This window comes from Petromyzon marinus, chromosome 7, assembly GCF_048934315.1.
Source record: "Petromyzon marinus isolate PM22_M1 ecotype Great Lakes invasive population chromosome 7, UKy_Petmar_22M1.pri1.0, whole genome shotgun sequence".
NCBI lineage: Eukaryota > Metazoa > Chordata > Hyperoartia > Petromyzontiformes > Petromyzontidae > Petromyzon > Petromyzon marinus.
Window position 1 is genome coordinate 637836 of NC_133673.1, and position 14861 is coordinate 652696.

Below are 14861 nucleotides of genomic sequence, written 5' to 3' on the forward strand. Positions count from 1 at the left end.
GTAATGTTTGTGTTTTGTATGTTTTGTGGTTGATATATCCACGCCCATCAGTCGATGCTCAGTAAGCTGTGCGAGGAGCATAAAAAGGCACAGCGGCAGACTCAGAGGTTGCAGCAACTACGCCAGGAAAAGGTATTGCATTACAACTTCACACATTTGTAGAGTAACCAATGAGGGGGCGAACAGAAGGAGGTGCGAGCGGGTTGACAGTCAAGGATGATGTAACGTCACGCATTGCGTAAGGGGCTTCAAAGAGCACCTTCGGGAACAAAGGCGGGGCCGAGCTGGGGGGAGGAGCCGCCCAAGGGGTTCTTAAGGGGGACCCCGTGACGAAGGCGGGGACGTCGTGTGGCGCCAGGGTAGGACCGGCTGGGGGTCTCCTTGTCACGGAGCGGTGTTGGCTGAACCCCCGCTCTGGGCAGACGAGTGAGAGAGCCCAAAGGGTAGCCTAGGGTAGGACCCAAATAGTATTCAGTGTCCGGGGTAAAGGACCGAGATAGAGTGCACCTACACTGGTGTGAGTGTAGGATGTCGAGTGTATCAGTGGTTTAATAAACGACAACAGACCTTATAGTGTTCCTTATCTCTGCGTGAGTCTGCTGCGCAACACATATACGTGACACTTTTGAAGATGTAGACCTCACAATGCGCTTAGCAAATTCATCTCTAATATATTGTCTAGAGGAATGAGTAAAGGATCCAAAAATCTCGAGTTTTCTTGGTTAATTTGTGAATTTGTTTTGTTACGTACGAATGATTTCAGAATGGCTTGCTATGCCTGGAGCAGAACTTTAAAAGGCCAAGTGTCGTAAAATAATGATGCAATATTCAAGAGAAAGGTGCCCTGGCAACAGCATTTGCTTCCATTATGATACAATTGCATGACATTTTGGCCCAGTATGTGTTAATCTAAATGTGCCGCTAGAGTTTCGAGTTTGTTTTAATCTGTTATACGGATGGTCCACTTTAGCCAGTTGCCCAGCTATTTTTACAGGGGAGATCCGTGGAGCATAAACACGGGAACAAAACAAAGACAAAAACATCATGTTAATGCACAACAATCGAGGAGGTACTTAGTCATAAAAGCAAAATGCACGCAAATAAAAAAAGATCAGTGCAAATATAATGAGATCAAGAGGTGCCAAAAAAGTTAGGTACAGGTGCAATAAGCTGTTGTACTTTGTCTTTCATCATAAAGTATCGTGATTATGATCCATCGCCACATGCCCGTGTGTCTGTTACGTGCTTCATAGTAATATTTTGTAGAACACCATACAAGGTGGACATTTAGCATTCGAGAGACACTGCAATTGTGTCCATCAGGAGCATCTCGAGGACTTGCTGGTGAGCTTGCACAGGCAGTCCGTGCAGCTGCGGGGACAGTCTCAGCCTCCAGACCCTCACCTTCAGCAGCAGCAGCACGACCTGCAGCAGCGACTCGTCTCCATCCGTGCAGAGATATCCTGCACCACTTCGGTAGGTCAAACGAGCATTGCGCATCTTAAGAAACACACAAGATGCATAGAAGGAACGACACGACCATCAACAAATGTTTGCTGTTTACTTTACGCGTGAATACAACGCATATAGCTCCAACACTGGTGCAATCCTGCTTCCTATTAGGCCCAGATTAGCTGTTGGATGGACACCGCCACGCACACAACGCGAGCTGCTTTGTGATTCATGTGAGCACTCTTATTATTCTCTGCAGGTGTGTCTACCCCTTCGTTGTTGTTTTCGTTGTCGTTTTTTTCTTTGTTGTCATTGTCGTCGTTGTTTTTGTCGTTCTTGTTGTTCTTGTTGTCGTCATCATTTCTGTTGTTGTTGCTGTTGTCGTTGTTGTTGCTGTTGTCGTTGTTGTTACTGTGAACCTAGAGCACCTGGTGCACAGCTGAAATGTTTTGAGTTGAAATGCTCGCTCTGGTTCAACTTCTCCAATCATTTCCCTGTCGTGGATAAAATGCATACTGCTTTGTGTGGGAAGCCATTAGCAGTTGTCCTATGCAGAGACAGATTCCTGCCATAGGAACGTGGAATTTACACTCCTGGATTAATACTACCATTGCTCGTTTGTGTATGTACAGTGAGGGAAAAAAGTATTTGATCCCCTGCTGATTTTGTACGTTTGCCCACTGACAAAGAAATGATCAGTTTATAATTTTAATGGTAGGTTTATTTGAATAGTGAGAGACAGAATAACAACAAAAAAATCCAGAAAAACGCATGTCAAAAATGTTATAAATTGATTTGCATTTTAGTGAGGGAAATAAGTATTTGACCCCTCTGCAAAACATGACTTAGTACTTGGTGGCAAACCCCTTGTTGGCAATCACAGAGGTCAGACGTTTCTTGTAGTTGGCCACCAGGTTTGCACATATCTCAGGAGGGATTTTGTCCCAGTCCTCTTTGCAGATCTTATCCAAGTCATTAAGGTTTCGAGGCTGACGTTTGGCAACTCGAACCTTCAGCTCCCTCCACAGATTTTCTATGGGATTAAGGTCTGGAGACTGGCTAGGCCACTCCAGGACCTTAATGTGCTTCTTCTTGAGCCACTCCATTGTTGCCTTGGCCATGTGTTTTGGGTCATTGTCATGCTGGAATACCCATCCACGACCCATTTTCAATGCCCTGGCTGAGGGAAGGACGTTCTCACCCAAGATTTGACGGTACATGGCCCCCTCCATTGTCCCTTTGATGCGGTGAAGTTGTTCTGTCCCCTTAGCAGAAAAACACCCCCACAGCATAATGTTTCCACCTCCATGTTTGACGGTGGGGATGGTGTTCTTGGGGTCATAGGCAGTATTCCTCCTCCTCTAAACACGGCGAGTTGAGTTGATACCAAAGAGCTCCATTTTGGTCTCATCTGACCACAACACTTTCACCCAGTTGTCCACTGAATCATTCAGATGTTCATTGGCAAACTTCAGACGGGCATGTATATGTGCTTTCTTGAGCAGGGGGACCTTGCGGGCGCTGCAGGATTTCAGTCCTTCACGGCGCAGTGTGTTACCAATTGTTTTCTTGGTGACTATGGTCCCAGCTGCCTTGAGATCATTGACAAGATCCTCCCGTGTAGTTCTGGGCTGATTCTTCACCGTTCTCATGATCATTGCAACTCCACGAGGTGAGATCTTGCATGGAGCCCCAGGCCAAGGGAGATTGACAGTTCTTTTGTGTTTCTTTCATTTGCGAATAATCGCACCAACTGTTGTCACCTTCTCACCAAGCTGCTTGGCAATGGTCTTGTAGCCCAATCCAGCCTTGTGTAGGTCTACAATCTTGTCCCTGACATCCTTGGAGAGCTCTTTGGTCTTGGCCATGGTGGAGAGTTTGGAATCTGATTGATTGATTGCTTCTGTGGACAGGTGTCTTTTTTACAGGTAACAAGCTGATATCAGGAGCACTCCCTTTAAGAGTGTGCTCCTAATCTCAGCTCGTTACCTGTATAAAAGACACCTGGGTGCCAGAAATCTTTCTGATTCAGAGGGGGTCAAATACTTATTTCCCTCATTAAAATGCAAATCAATTTATAAAAATTTTGACATGCGTTTTTCTGGATATTTTGTTGTTATTCTGTCTATCACTGTTCAAATGAACCTGCCATTACAATTATAGACTGATCATTTCTTTGTCAGTGGGCAAACGTACAAAATCAGCAGGGGATCAAATACTTTTTTCCCTCACTGTATGGGAAAGCACTGTGTGTCACTGCATTGCTTGTAGGTTACTGTATTTGTATGTTTCAAAATAGTAACATAACAGAGATTTTTATGGCTCGTTTGAAATAATTACATTCAAGGCAGCGATCTCTCTTTTGATTCATCTCCAAGATGACAGCGTGTGTAACAGAAATGTCTTGATGCAAGTGCCCATTCAACTTTTGTTTGTGTTCAACTGGATACAATTTTCTCACTACAATAACTTTTCGTGAACACTGAATGTGCAACATTGTAACAGTGTTCATCTTCATATTATTCCGTTTAAACGGCATTCACTTTCGATAAACAGTATTTATACATTATTATTGTGATCTAGAAATCCTCATTGAGTATTAGGACCGGTTATCATGACGGTTTTGCACATTTTTTAAGAGTTATGGTTTTGAATGTGGGAGGCAACCAGATATTCCATGCTTACAAGGAACTAACACATAGGTGATTTATTTTACCGCACATCTTTTAAGCTATTTTAACCCATTCTTAAAATGTATGTTTTCACTTAATTACATTTTTATCACGTGTAAAGGGCTCTGAGATGTCCTGGTGTGAAGGGTGCTCAACCAAAACTAATTGTTATTATTGTTACTGACATCTCCTGGCTGCCTTGCAGCACAGCAGGTTTGTAGTTTCACAGAGCCTGATATGTACGTATGTTGAACTTATTTCCTACTAGATATCTATGAAAAAGAGCTGTATAGGTCATCGGATTCCTCCAGTATAAATACATTTTCTGAATCAGATTTTTTTGCACCGTACGTCGCTAACTGTGCTAATCCGAGGTGCGGGGGAAGGCCTGGATTGCAGGCCCATGCTACCAACCATTTGAAATTTCTTACGATGCCATGTGCTGCCATTTGGTAGTATGTGTGCAATAAAATAAGCAACACGTGTGCATTTAGGTCAAACACATGAAACGTGGCATTCCACTATGAGAGGATTGAACCCAGAAATATTCCTCGTGGCACCTGGAAAAAGTTCTGGTGCTCTCCCCCAGTGTGTATTCTGTTGTTAATAACACTATATTTTGGATAATAAATATGAACACAACAGCACACAAATTGGACACATTGTTCGATCGAGAACTCTGGAGGCGTGGAGCCACAGCTCAAAGACCTTCGTATGACAGCCTGGACAGGTGAGAGCCTGAACAGTTGATAGCCTGGACGGGTGAGAGAGCCATGAGCTGTCACTTGAAGGTAGATGGTGCTTAAATGCTGCGTATGTACAGTCAGGAGAGTTTCATATGGCTACTGGTACAGCTACTGGGAAATTACGCTCAGCAATTAGCCCTGGTTCTGGGTACGAAGACCAGTTTACTAGATGTGCTCTGCAGGACGCGGCAGTTTGCTGTGGTCAGTGGAGTGAGAAGGGTGGAGAGGTACGGGGGGGGGAGACCTTGAGAGAGCTTTTTCTTGTTCTTCTGATGTTGATATATGATATCCATTTGACTGATTCAGGAGTAGCCGCATGGATTTGTTTCGGATTGCCGTTAAATGATCCGATTGGGCAGTCGTTCACAATATGTTGCATAGGTCTGATATGTCACACCACCACAGTCACAAACTGGACTCTCGTTAATTTTCCATTTGTGGAGAAACTGTCCATATCTTCCATGGAGTGTCCAGATCTAATTCAAGGAGGACCAGGATCTTCCTTGGTAGGTCAGATCCTGGTTGGAGGATTGTGAGGTTGCTGGTGCACCTAATATCCCAGAATGGAGCATGATCGGTTGTTTTTAAGACCATTGTAGTTTGTTGTGTTTTTTCTGATGTCCTAGTAAAGACAGGGTTGCAATGCATCAACACAATTTCCGACTATAGGCACAAGCTGGAGTGTTTTGCTTACTGTAGTCGACATTGGGGTGGATGTGCCACCAGGCCCTGCGATGGTCACCGCAATGCCTTTATTGTGTGGATGATGTGGTTTGTTGAGTGAGAACGGTGATTCCAAGGTGATGCTGAGGATTTTTTAAATTATTTGAGTGATCGATGGTGGAGCCAACGATGAGCAGTTTTTGTCGGAGTGACGGTGTGGTAAGTCACTGCCTTCGGGGTTTTGTCGGTGATGTAAACAAAACCGGTGCTGTAAGGTTGAGGTACAAATTTCATGGTTGAGTGGGCCCTAAGCAGCAGTTAAGGTGAAGAGTATAATTGAGTTTTGTCGGTGTAGAATTTTGTAGTTTATGCCGTGACTATTGATGAGACGACCAATTGGGGAGATGTATAGGGTAAAAAAACGATTCTTGTTTTTCATAAATTTTTGGGGAGATTTTGACTCGAAAAGGGAAAGGGCCCAGCACGGGTCTGTGAGAGACACCTGCAGTGGATATCATGGCGTGGGTTGAGATCCTGCCGACCTTAATGTTATTATGACCTTCTTTCGGAGAGATACGATGCACGCAACTGTAGAGCTTTGCCCCTGATGGCCCATTGTATGAGCCATAAAATGTTAGTTTTCGTCCATCTTACACCTGCCTTCGTTTTTACTCCCTCCTCGATGAAGATGCACACCTGTCTATGTTTACACCACGGTGTGTGTGTGCAGGATGTGGAAAAGACGTGGGCTGAGGGCAACAGGCTGGAGCAGGAATTGATCGCGATCAGTGCCCGGTTGCAAAATGATCTGGAGGGTATACAACACAGCCAGGTACAATCCGTTCCTTACACTTGTTATATTTCAGTACTGCTAATCTCTATTTTTTATAATTACCACACGTCCACTATCATTTAAAGCTATTTTTAGCAAAATTTGCATTGAGTACAATACCAGATGACCTTATTTAACCAATATTTTAATCATTTTAGGGATTTTAACAGCTAAGTGTAAATGACGTTGCACAGAAAAAGAAGGTAATGCCGTACTATAATTTGACTTATGTGTTTTGGAAATTATATAAAACAAAGATTTCTGATGTGCCACATTCAGGTCCTATTATTTTAGGAGAGCTAATATCACTGAACCATGCAGAAAATCCAGTGGGTCGTGTGGCTGAATTAGAAGCATGCGTTTAGATTTCCACATGATAAGCCACTTCGTTGAGCTATCATTTGTGGCCAGGTCGCATCTAAAAAAGAAGCTAATAGATCAGTGGGTCTTACCTGCTAAAATAAACATAGTTTAGTTTTTTTTCGTGAATTGTTTACACTTCATATGCTTTGCACTCCTATTGTGTTTAGTATTATTTGTTGTTATAACTTTATGACCTGTCCCTACTGTACATCTGTGAAAAAGAGCTTCATAGCTCATCAGATTCCTTTAGTATAAATACCGATTCTGATATGGGATTTTCACAGAGCAAGATGCAATTACGCCACTTGATTAATGTGTTTTTCATGCATTCTGGTCATGCAGTCTGTTGAAATGCTTAATGATAGACTTGCAATAATTCATACCCCAGAGTTGTTACTCGGTTCAAGAATGTGTAATGACATGATGACACCTGCTGGTTGGAAAAGGGAAGCATGGGTATGGGTACCACTAAAACATCATCTAATCCCAAAGGGAGAGGTATCTGGGCCAAAGGTAAGGGGCGGGGCTGGCCGAGATACTCTGGGAACCTGCGGGAAGGTTCTACGAGAGGGCGTGGCCAGAGGCGGAGCCTAGCCACGCCTGCGGCAATATAAGCAGAAGCGGAGGAGGACTGATTGTTGGTGTGTGGAGTCTTGGGTCCGGACTGCGTCGCTGCTCTCCGTCGTCCGGCCACGTGGCAGATCTCCTGTCGAGTTCCACCACCCTTACCAGCATGCCGTCAGCCAGCGGCGAAGCCGGGAGTGGACGGGTGGAACCACGCCGGATAATCGACCATGTGTGTAGCCTGTAGGGATGCTAACATCTAAGTGTTGTACTCGGAAAAGGAAGAAGATAGAGTTGGCCTGTGTTGTGCCCGTATTTGAAATAAAGAAGAGTACCCTCTACATGACGTGTTGTGGAAGTCGCTCATTACATTGGCGTCAGAAGTGGTTTAACAAGAAATACAAGTTAACAGAAGATGTCCAAACATCAGAAGAAACGTAACCCACTGGTGTCGTCTTCCGACGACGATGAAAATGGAACCCAAGAGCTTCTGCCGACCCTGGGAGCTGTGCTTCCGGTTATGGAAATCACGGCGGGAGAGGCTGCTGTGCCGGAGATGGTTGGTGCAGACACAACATCTCCGCACCAGCACCCGAAGACGGCTGGAGGAAGGTGTTGAAGCAGCTGGACTTGTTGCGGGCGGTGGTTGTGCAGCTAGTGTCGCTCGTCACATCATCTACGGTGGCGGGGCGCTCAATGCTGACATCGCCGGGAGGTAACAACCAGGAGTCCAGGGTGGAAGTTCCGGCGGGAGCGGCTGCAGGTGCGACGGCCGCCATTACGCGTGGTGAGGGGAACGCACAGCCGGACGCCGCCATTTCGGGCAGCGCATGAGAAGTGCGGAGGGTGCCATTTCACAAAGTATGCATGGTGCGCAAGATGCGGCGTCCTCCGCTAAGAATGTGTTGAGTGGAACCGATCGCACTTGCAGACTTCCTCAAATTAAATAATTCATCGCGGGAGGCGGCGATTGGAGCGCCTTCACTTGGCGATTTGAAGCGGCTTTCAGATCAGTGCATTGGACGGAGGAGGAGGCACTGGTTGCTCTGCCGACTGTTTTGGACGACGATTCTCTTGCTGTCTTCAGAGCTATTTCTGCTGATAAAAAGTCTATTCTTCAAGGTGCTTATGCTGAGATGGCGGGCGTGTACGAGCCGCCTTCCGACACGCGCCGCAAATTTCTTCAACGTAGGCGAAGGGAAGCCGAGACGTCTCTCGCCTACCACAGCACACTGTTGGCGTTAGTGGGAGCAGCTTACCCTCGAGGGAATCCGGAGGCCCTCGACTCGCTCGTCATGGAATGGATGTTGGGACTGTCTAGACAAATTGGTGTGGTCTTACCTGTTTGTGACGAAGACATTCAAACATCCCGATGGGCCGCCAGGTGTCTTCAGGCCCACGAAAATCTACAGAGTTGGTCTCAGATGGCGGTGTGGACAGGGGACCCCAGTCGAGACGGGGAACCGAAGGGATGGTCGCCGAGCAAGGTTGTGGTGATTCCGCCCGGCGATACGGCTTCGGAGGAGGACATCGCTGCTGCGCTCCCGCCGTGGAATCGGAGACGAGGGGACGCTGTGCGCCATCGATGGAACTGGAGACCGCGTCAACAGGAGAATTGAATGGCGCAGAGGCCATCTCTTTCCTGTTTCCGCTGCGGTCAGCTGGGGCACTTCGCGAGAGGATGCCAGAATTGCCCTCGGACACCGACTGCTGCTCCGGCGCCCGTTGCCCCTCCGACGGCTCCACCTCAATGCCAACAGGCGAGTCGAGACACATCAGACACCCGGCCCATTTTGCAATTTCAGACATCTGATGTCTCAGGGTTCACCTGCTCTCAGCATAACACATACATTGACACCGGGTAACGGGATTTCGTTACGCATGGGTGGCCTAGCTCAGGGACACTGTGGAAGAAATTGGCGCGTCGCGTGGTCGCGGCGGCTGCGGGTTCCTCGGCGGTATCCGGTTCTGTTCAAGGTGTTGAGGTATGTGTCTTGGTAGACACGGGATCCTCGGCTACCATTATTTCGGACGTTGTTTTTCAATTGTTGCCGATCTCTGCTTGTTAAATAGGTCCTGTCGTTAATGCTTATGTCGCGGCAAATGGGCATCATTGGTCAGGTGGATGCCTGCATCGAAATTGGCGAGGTGGCTGTGATTGTACCTGTCCTGATCTCAAGGTCGCTGGCTGTTCCCTGCCTTTTGGGCACCGATTTCATGAAAAGGATGCCTATTAAAATCCTGGTTGATCAGGGTTGTTTCTAAATGCCGTCGGGTTGCAAATTGTTTTTTTTTTGCCATCGTTGCACGTGCGTTCGGCAGCAAGCGTTACGGTACAATCTCTTGTTGAGGTTGCGGCTGAGATCCCACCGGGATCTCATATGCTTGTACCACTACGCTATCGAAAATAATTGAAGAATGTTGATTTGACGGCTGGGGTCCTTTTGACCCCGTCAAATATGGCGACTCGCGGACTGGCGCTAGTTGGCACAAAGAAAGTCCTTCGCTCCGACCAGGCCCCTTTCTTGTAAGTGCTTAACATTGGCCCGGATACGGTTGTGGTTCAAGCTGGTATGGTGTTGGCTCACGCCACTACCGCGTTTTGTGAGCATGATGCCTTCGCGCCGCAGTGTTGTCGGTGCAGTAGATCACATTGGGGTCGCGAATAAGATGTGGGCTGAAGTGCTCTGTCGGGAGAATTCACAGTTGTCTCCAGAGCAACAGAACGGCTTGCATTCGCTCTAATGTGCGAATTTGATATAGACCTCCCTGTTGCAGCATCGTATCGACACAGGGGAGGCTGGTCCTGTTCGTCAGAACTCGTACCGTTTGAGCCCAGTAGAAAAAGAACGTGTGCAACGGGCGATCGATGACATGTTGGCCGCCGACGGCAGTCTTCGGTTTTGTGTTGACTTTCCGTAAGTTGAACAAAGTTTCTGTGGCCGACGCGTACCCGCTCCCGCGCATGGACGACTTCCTGGATTCCTTGTCCGGTGCGCGGTTTTTCTCCACTCTCGACTTGTCATCGGGGTTTTGGCAGCTTCCCCTTGATGAATCATTGAAGCCAAAAACCGCATTCCGCACGCCCCAGGGACTCTGTCAATTTAATTTCCCTCCGTTGGGCTTTAATTCGGCTCCGGCCACCTTTCAGCGACTCATGGAACTCGTCTTGACTGCCCTGCAGTGGGACTCTTGTCTCATTTATTTGGACAATGTTATTGTGTTCAGCCGCGCTTTTGACGAACATCTCCGACGCCTGCGATCTGTTTTCCATAGGATGTGCTCAGCCAATGTGGAATTTAAGCCGGCAAAATGTAATTTATTACAGAATCCAATACACTATTTGGGTCACATTGTTAACGCTGAGGGCATAGCCACGGATCCAGAAAAAACAGCCTGCATTCACGATTGGCCGACCCCCAAATGCGTGGGTGATGTGCGCAGTTTCATCGGATTTGCGTCGTACTATCGCAGGTTTGTACCGCAATTTGCTACGGTCGCCAAACCCTTGGATGCCTTGACTGCTAAGAACCAGAGGTTCCGGTAGGGACCGGAGAAAGAGGCTACGTTCCTAGCACTTCGCGAACATCTAGCTGACGTGTCCACCCTCGAATATCCCGATTTCTCCCTGCCATTTATCCTTGACACTGACGCTAGTGACACGGGCATAGGCGCCGTTTTGTCTCAAGTTAAGAGCGGGATTGAGAAGGTGGTCGTGTACGGCAGCCGTGTCCTCTCCCCTGCGGAACGTCGTTATTGTGTCACTCGTAGGGAATTATTGGCCATCGTTTATTTCATCTGACAATACAGGCCTTACCTCTACGGCAGGGAGTTCGTTGTTCGCGCGAATCACGTGGCCTTCCAGTATTCCCTGAAGGTCGAACAACCTTCTGGCCAACTTTCGTAATGGCTTGAAATTCTATGGGAATTCTCGTTCCGCTGATATATCGGAAAGGTGTTTGACATTGTAATGCAGATGCCTTGTACCGGTTGCCTCAATCGCCTAATTGTCTATGTTCGTCGGGTGCGGGCCAGTGTAGACCCTCGACGTTGCAACCAGCTACCGTCATGTCTGCGGTTGCTGACTCGGAGCTCGCTGGGGCGGTTGCGCCTGCCGATAGCGCGTTGAACCTTGCACTCTCTGCTTGGGTGGAAGAGCAGTTGAATGATGATTCTCTATGGGTCTTGCGGCATCGCACAGAAATTGAACGGAAAACTCCCTTGTCGGTTGATGGGCCTCGATTGGTCCTTCATGATGACCTTTTGATATGGAGAGAGGATATGTTGGTTCGTTGCCATGTTGTTGTCCCCATTGCTCTTCGGGTGACCTGGTTCGTGTGGTGCACGAGGATAAACTGTTACACCTCGGTGTCCGGAAGTCTTTGCTGACATTACAGCGTGATTATTATTGGCCGGGGATGACAGCTGATGTTTACAGGGTGGTCCAAGGATGTGCCGAATTTGCGCGCAGGAAACCGCCGCAGCGGAAGTTCCATCTTCCGCTGAAATCCATTTCAGTTTCACGGATCAACGAATTGGTAGCACTTGATATCCTTGGGCTCTTTCCTGCAACTCCAAGAGGGAATAAATGTATTCTAGTGGGCGTTGAGTATATTTCCCGATGGCCTATGGCTTGCCCGCTGCCTGACCAGTCGATGGCCTCCATTGCGGAGGCATTTTTGTACGGTTACATGATGGACAAGGGAGCCCCTGAACATTTGCCTACTGACCAGGGGCACAATTTCTCGTCTATATTGCTGCGCGAGATTTGCGACGCTTTAGGTACTAAGAAAATAGAACATCGCCGTACCACTCCCAGACGGATGGGATGGTGGAGCGCCTGAATAGAACTTTGACCTCCATTCTTTGTCAGACGGTTGACGCGGCGCAAACGGATTGGGATTTCCATGTTCCGAATGTACTTGCCGTGTATAGGATGGCCCCTCATACTTCCACGGGATTTTCACCGTTTTTTCTCATGTATGGGAGGGAGAATGTGCCCCCTATAGATGCCCAATTGGGTTCGTCACTGGATAAGGGGAAATCCAAATTGTCTGAGCATGTGAAAATTACCCTACAACGCATTTCCACGGCTCGAGAGGCGGCCAGAGTTAACGCCGCCAAAGCACAGACACACAACGTATTGTGGGGAAACGAGATCACATGCTACCATGGTCCATTGGCGACAGAGCATGGTTACATTGCCCACAGGTGCCGGTTGGTATGTCCCCTAAGCTGCATAAGCCCTGGCAAGGACCCGTGGAAGTTTTTGAGGTTTAACGGCCACAAAGTGTGCGTATTCGGGTTGGCCGTCGCCATGTGTTTGTCCATCTTTCTCGGTTGAAGCCGTTTGTTCCTCCGTAGATTGCCTCTTCATCCCCAACAATTGGTCTGCTGGTGTCTGATGTGTCCGACGGGCCGGGGATGGTGCGTTCGGAGGGCGTGCGTCAGAAGGATTGTGTCGTGCCGCCCACAGCATCCGAGCCTGTGACCATGGACGGGATTCAAAGCCTCGCCAGGATCGAGGGTGTGCCTGCTGCTGCTGAGCCTGCTGCACCTGTGCCAACTGTGTTGCAGCCCGGTGGTGTGCGCGCTGCCCGAGCAGGAACGGCGTTGCAAACTCGGTCCAAATGCCTGCAATTCCGTTGATTCCTTGTTCTGGGATTTGCTCGGGAATGGCGGAGAAGTTGTGGGGTTTGTTGAGTTCTGTTCCTTTTCTCTGTCTTGTTCCCTTGTGTTATTTTCCCTTCTCTCCGTGTTTCCTCATTATTAGTGTTTAATTGTTCTGCGGGTTGTTCCGCCCTTTAAGAAGAATGCCGCGAGTCCGTTTTATAGCTCTTTATTTTCAATCTTATCCTGCACGTGGGTGCACTTACATGTTACTTGAGTATTAGCCGGGACGGCTACATTTTTTTATTACGGGGGGGGGGGGGGGGGGGTTGGTGATGTAATAACATGATGACACCTGCTGGTTAGAAAAGTGAAGCACAGGTACGGGCACCACTAAAATATCATCCAATCTCAAAGGGAGAGTTATCTGGGTCAAAGGTAAGGGGCGGGGCTGGCCGAGTTACTCCGGGAACCTGCGGGAAGGTTCCACGAGAGGGCGTGGCCAGAGGCGGTGCCTAGCCGCGCCTGCGGCAATATAAGCGGCGACGGAGGAGGACTCGTGGTCGGTGTGTGGAGTCTTGGGTCCGGACTGCGTCACTGCTCGCCGTCATCTCTCTCCGTCGTCCGGCCACGTGGCAGATCTCCTGCCGAGTTCCACCACCCTCGCTGGCACGCCGTCAGCCAGCGGCGAGGCCGGGAGTAGACGGGTGGAACCACGCCGGATGATCGACCATGTGTGTAGCCTGTAGGGACGCTAACATCTAAGTGTTGTACTCGGAAGAGGAAGAAGATAGAGTTGGCCTGTCTGGTGCCCGTATGTGAAATAAAGAAGAGTACCCTCTACACGACGTCTCGCGGAAGTCGCTCATTACAAATGTATTCCTTTTTGTATTGTTTTTGCCACCTCGTTTCTATTGTTTATTACTTTTAATTTACGACTCATTTGTACAGTTTTGTTCAAATCTATTATAAAATGTAAAATTGACATGATCTGCATACTTTCTAAATACAGCAATCATATGTCCATGTGTTGACGCATGTGTTGCGTGTGTAAGAATATATTTGAATTGATGAATCAACGGATCGTTCCCTGCTTCCATCATCATACTCAATGAAACTCAGCATTATAGGTGGATTGAGTAACAGCAAAGGCCAATTGCTGTGTTGTGGTATTGAGGCTGCACTTCCGCAGTTCAGATTTAGAAGCCCCCACACGACCCGTGATGGACCACAACAACGACTCTTCCCAGAATTTACGTCTGCAAATAACTGGGCTTGATCTGGCTCCACATTGGAAAGGTTAAAACACAAACCCTGCCTTCACAAGCACAGAATGCCTCCAATATGACAGGTGCATATATGTTGACGAAGAATCTTGAAGCAGCCCTATGATCACATGGGGGCCTGATTCCCCTTGGTAACCGTAGTGGAACTTTGGCTAGGTGGCAGCCCAAGAAAGGAACGTGGCCGAGAGGATGACCACCACAGAGATGGAGCAATGAGATCAGCTCTTGTTCGGGAGTTGGATGGATAGTTGTATACCGCAGGTCCTCGTGGGATGGCAAATACGTGGGACGGCCTTTGTGCAGCTGTGGATGGAGCTTCACTGATGATGATGAAGAAAGCTGTTAGCTTGTGATCGCACATAAAGTATATGTGTCGCTTCACTTGGTTTAATCACATCAACAATTTTGCAACTTTTTTTTCTCTTTTCCCTTCGCTTTGAAGAGCGGCAGTTGTCTACAATGTGAAAATAAAGTATATATTGCCCGTGCTAACATCTGCAACTTTACCCAGAGCGTCAACACACATTTGTTATAATTGGTGACTAGTTCTACAGCGGAAACTGTGTTAAACATGCAACAGCAGACCCCATATATCTTTTGACCCTTACTATTGAGGTATTGCTGATTCATAACTAACTTTAGTTGCTCGCGATCTCGTAATTGTGCGAGGGCA

The 14861-nt window shown here is 47.9% G+C and overlaps 1 protein-coding gene across 19 annotated transcripts in view; it reads left to right on the forward strand.

Annotated features, from left to right (window-relative positions):
- Positions 1-14861, forward strand: part of LOC116939822 (pleckstrin homology domain-containing family A member 6-like) — a 126363-nt gene that overhangs the window by 90502 nt on the left and 21000 nt on the right. For 18 of the 19 annotated variants that reach the window (XM_076065195.1, XM_076065193.1, XM_076065197.1 and 15 more), the window contains 3 exons: positions 52-132; positions 1324-1476; positions 6264-6365. In XM_076065195.1, coding sequence (XP_075921310.1) covers positions 52-132; positions 1324-1476; positions 6264-6365 — 336 coding nt within the window. Of the gene's footprint in view, positions 1-51; positions 133-1323; positions 1477-6263; positions 6366-8676; positions 14677-14861 lie in introns of those variants that run through there. The other variant, XM_076065202.1, reaches the window with a different exon arrangement.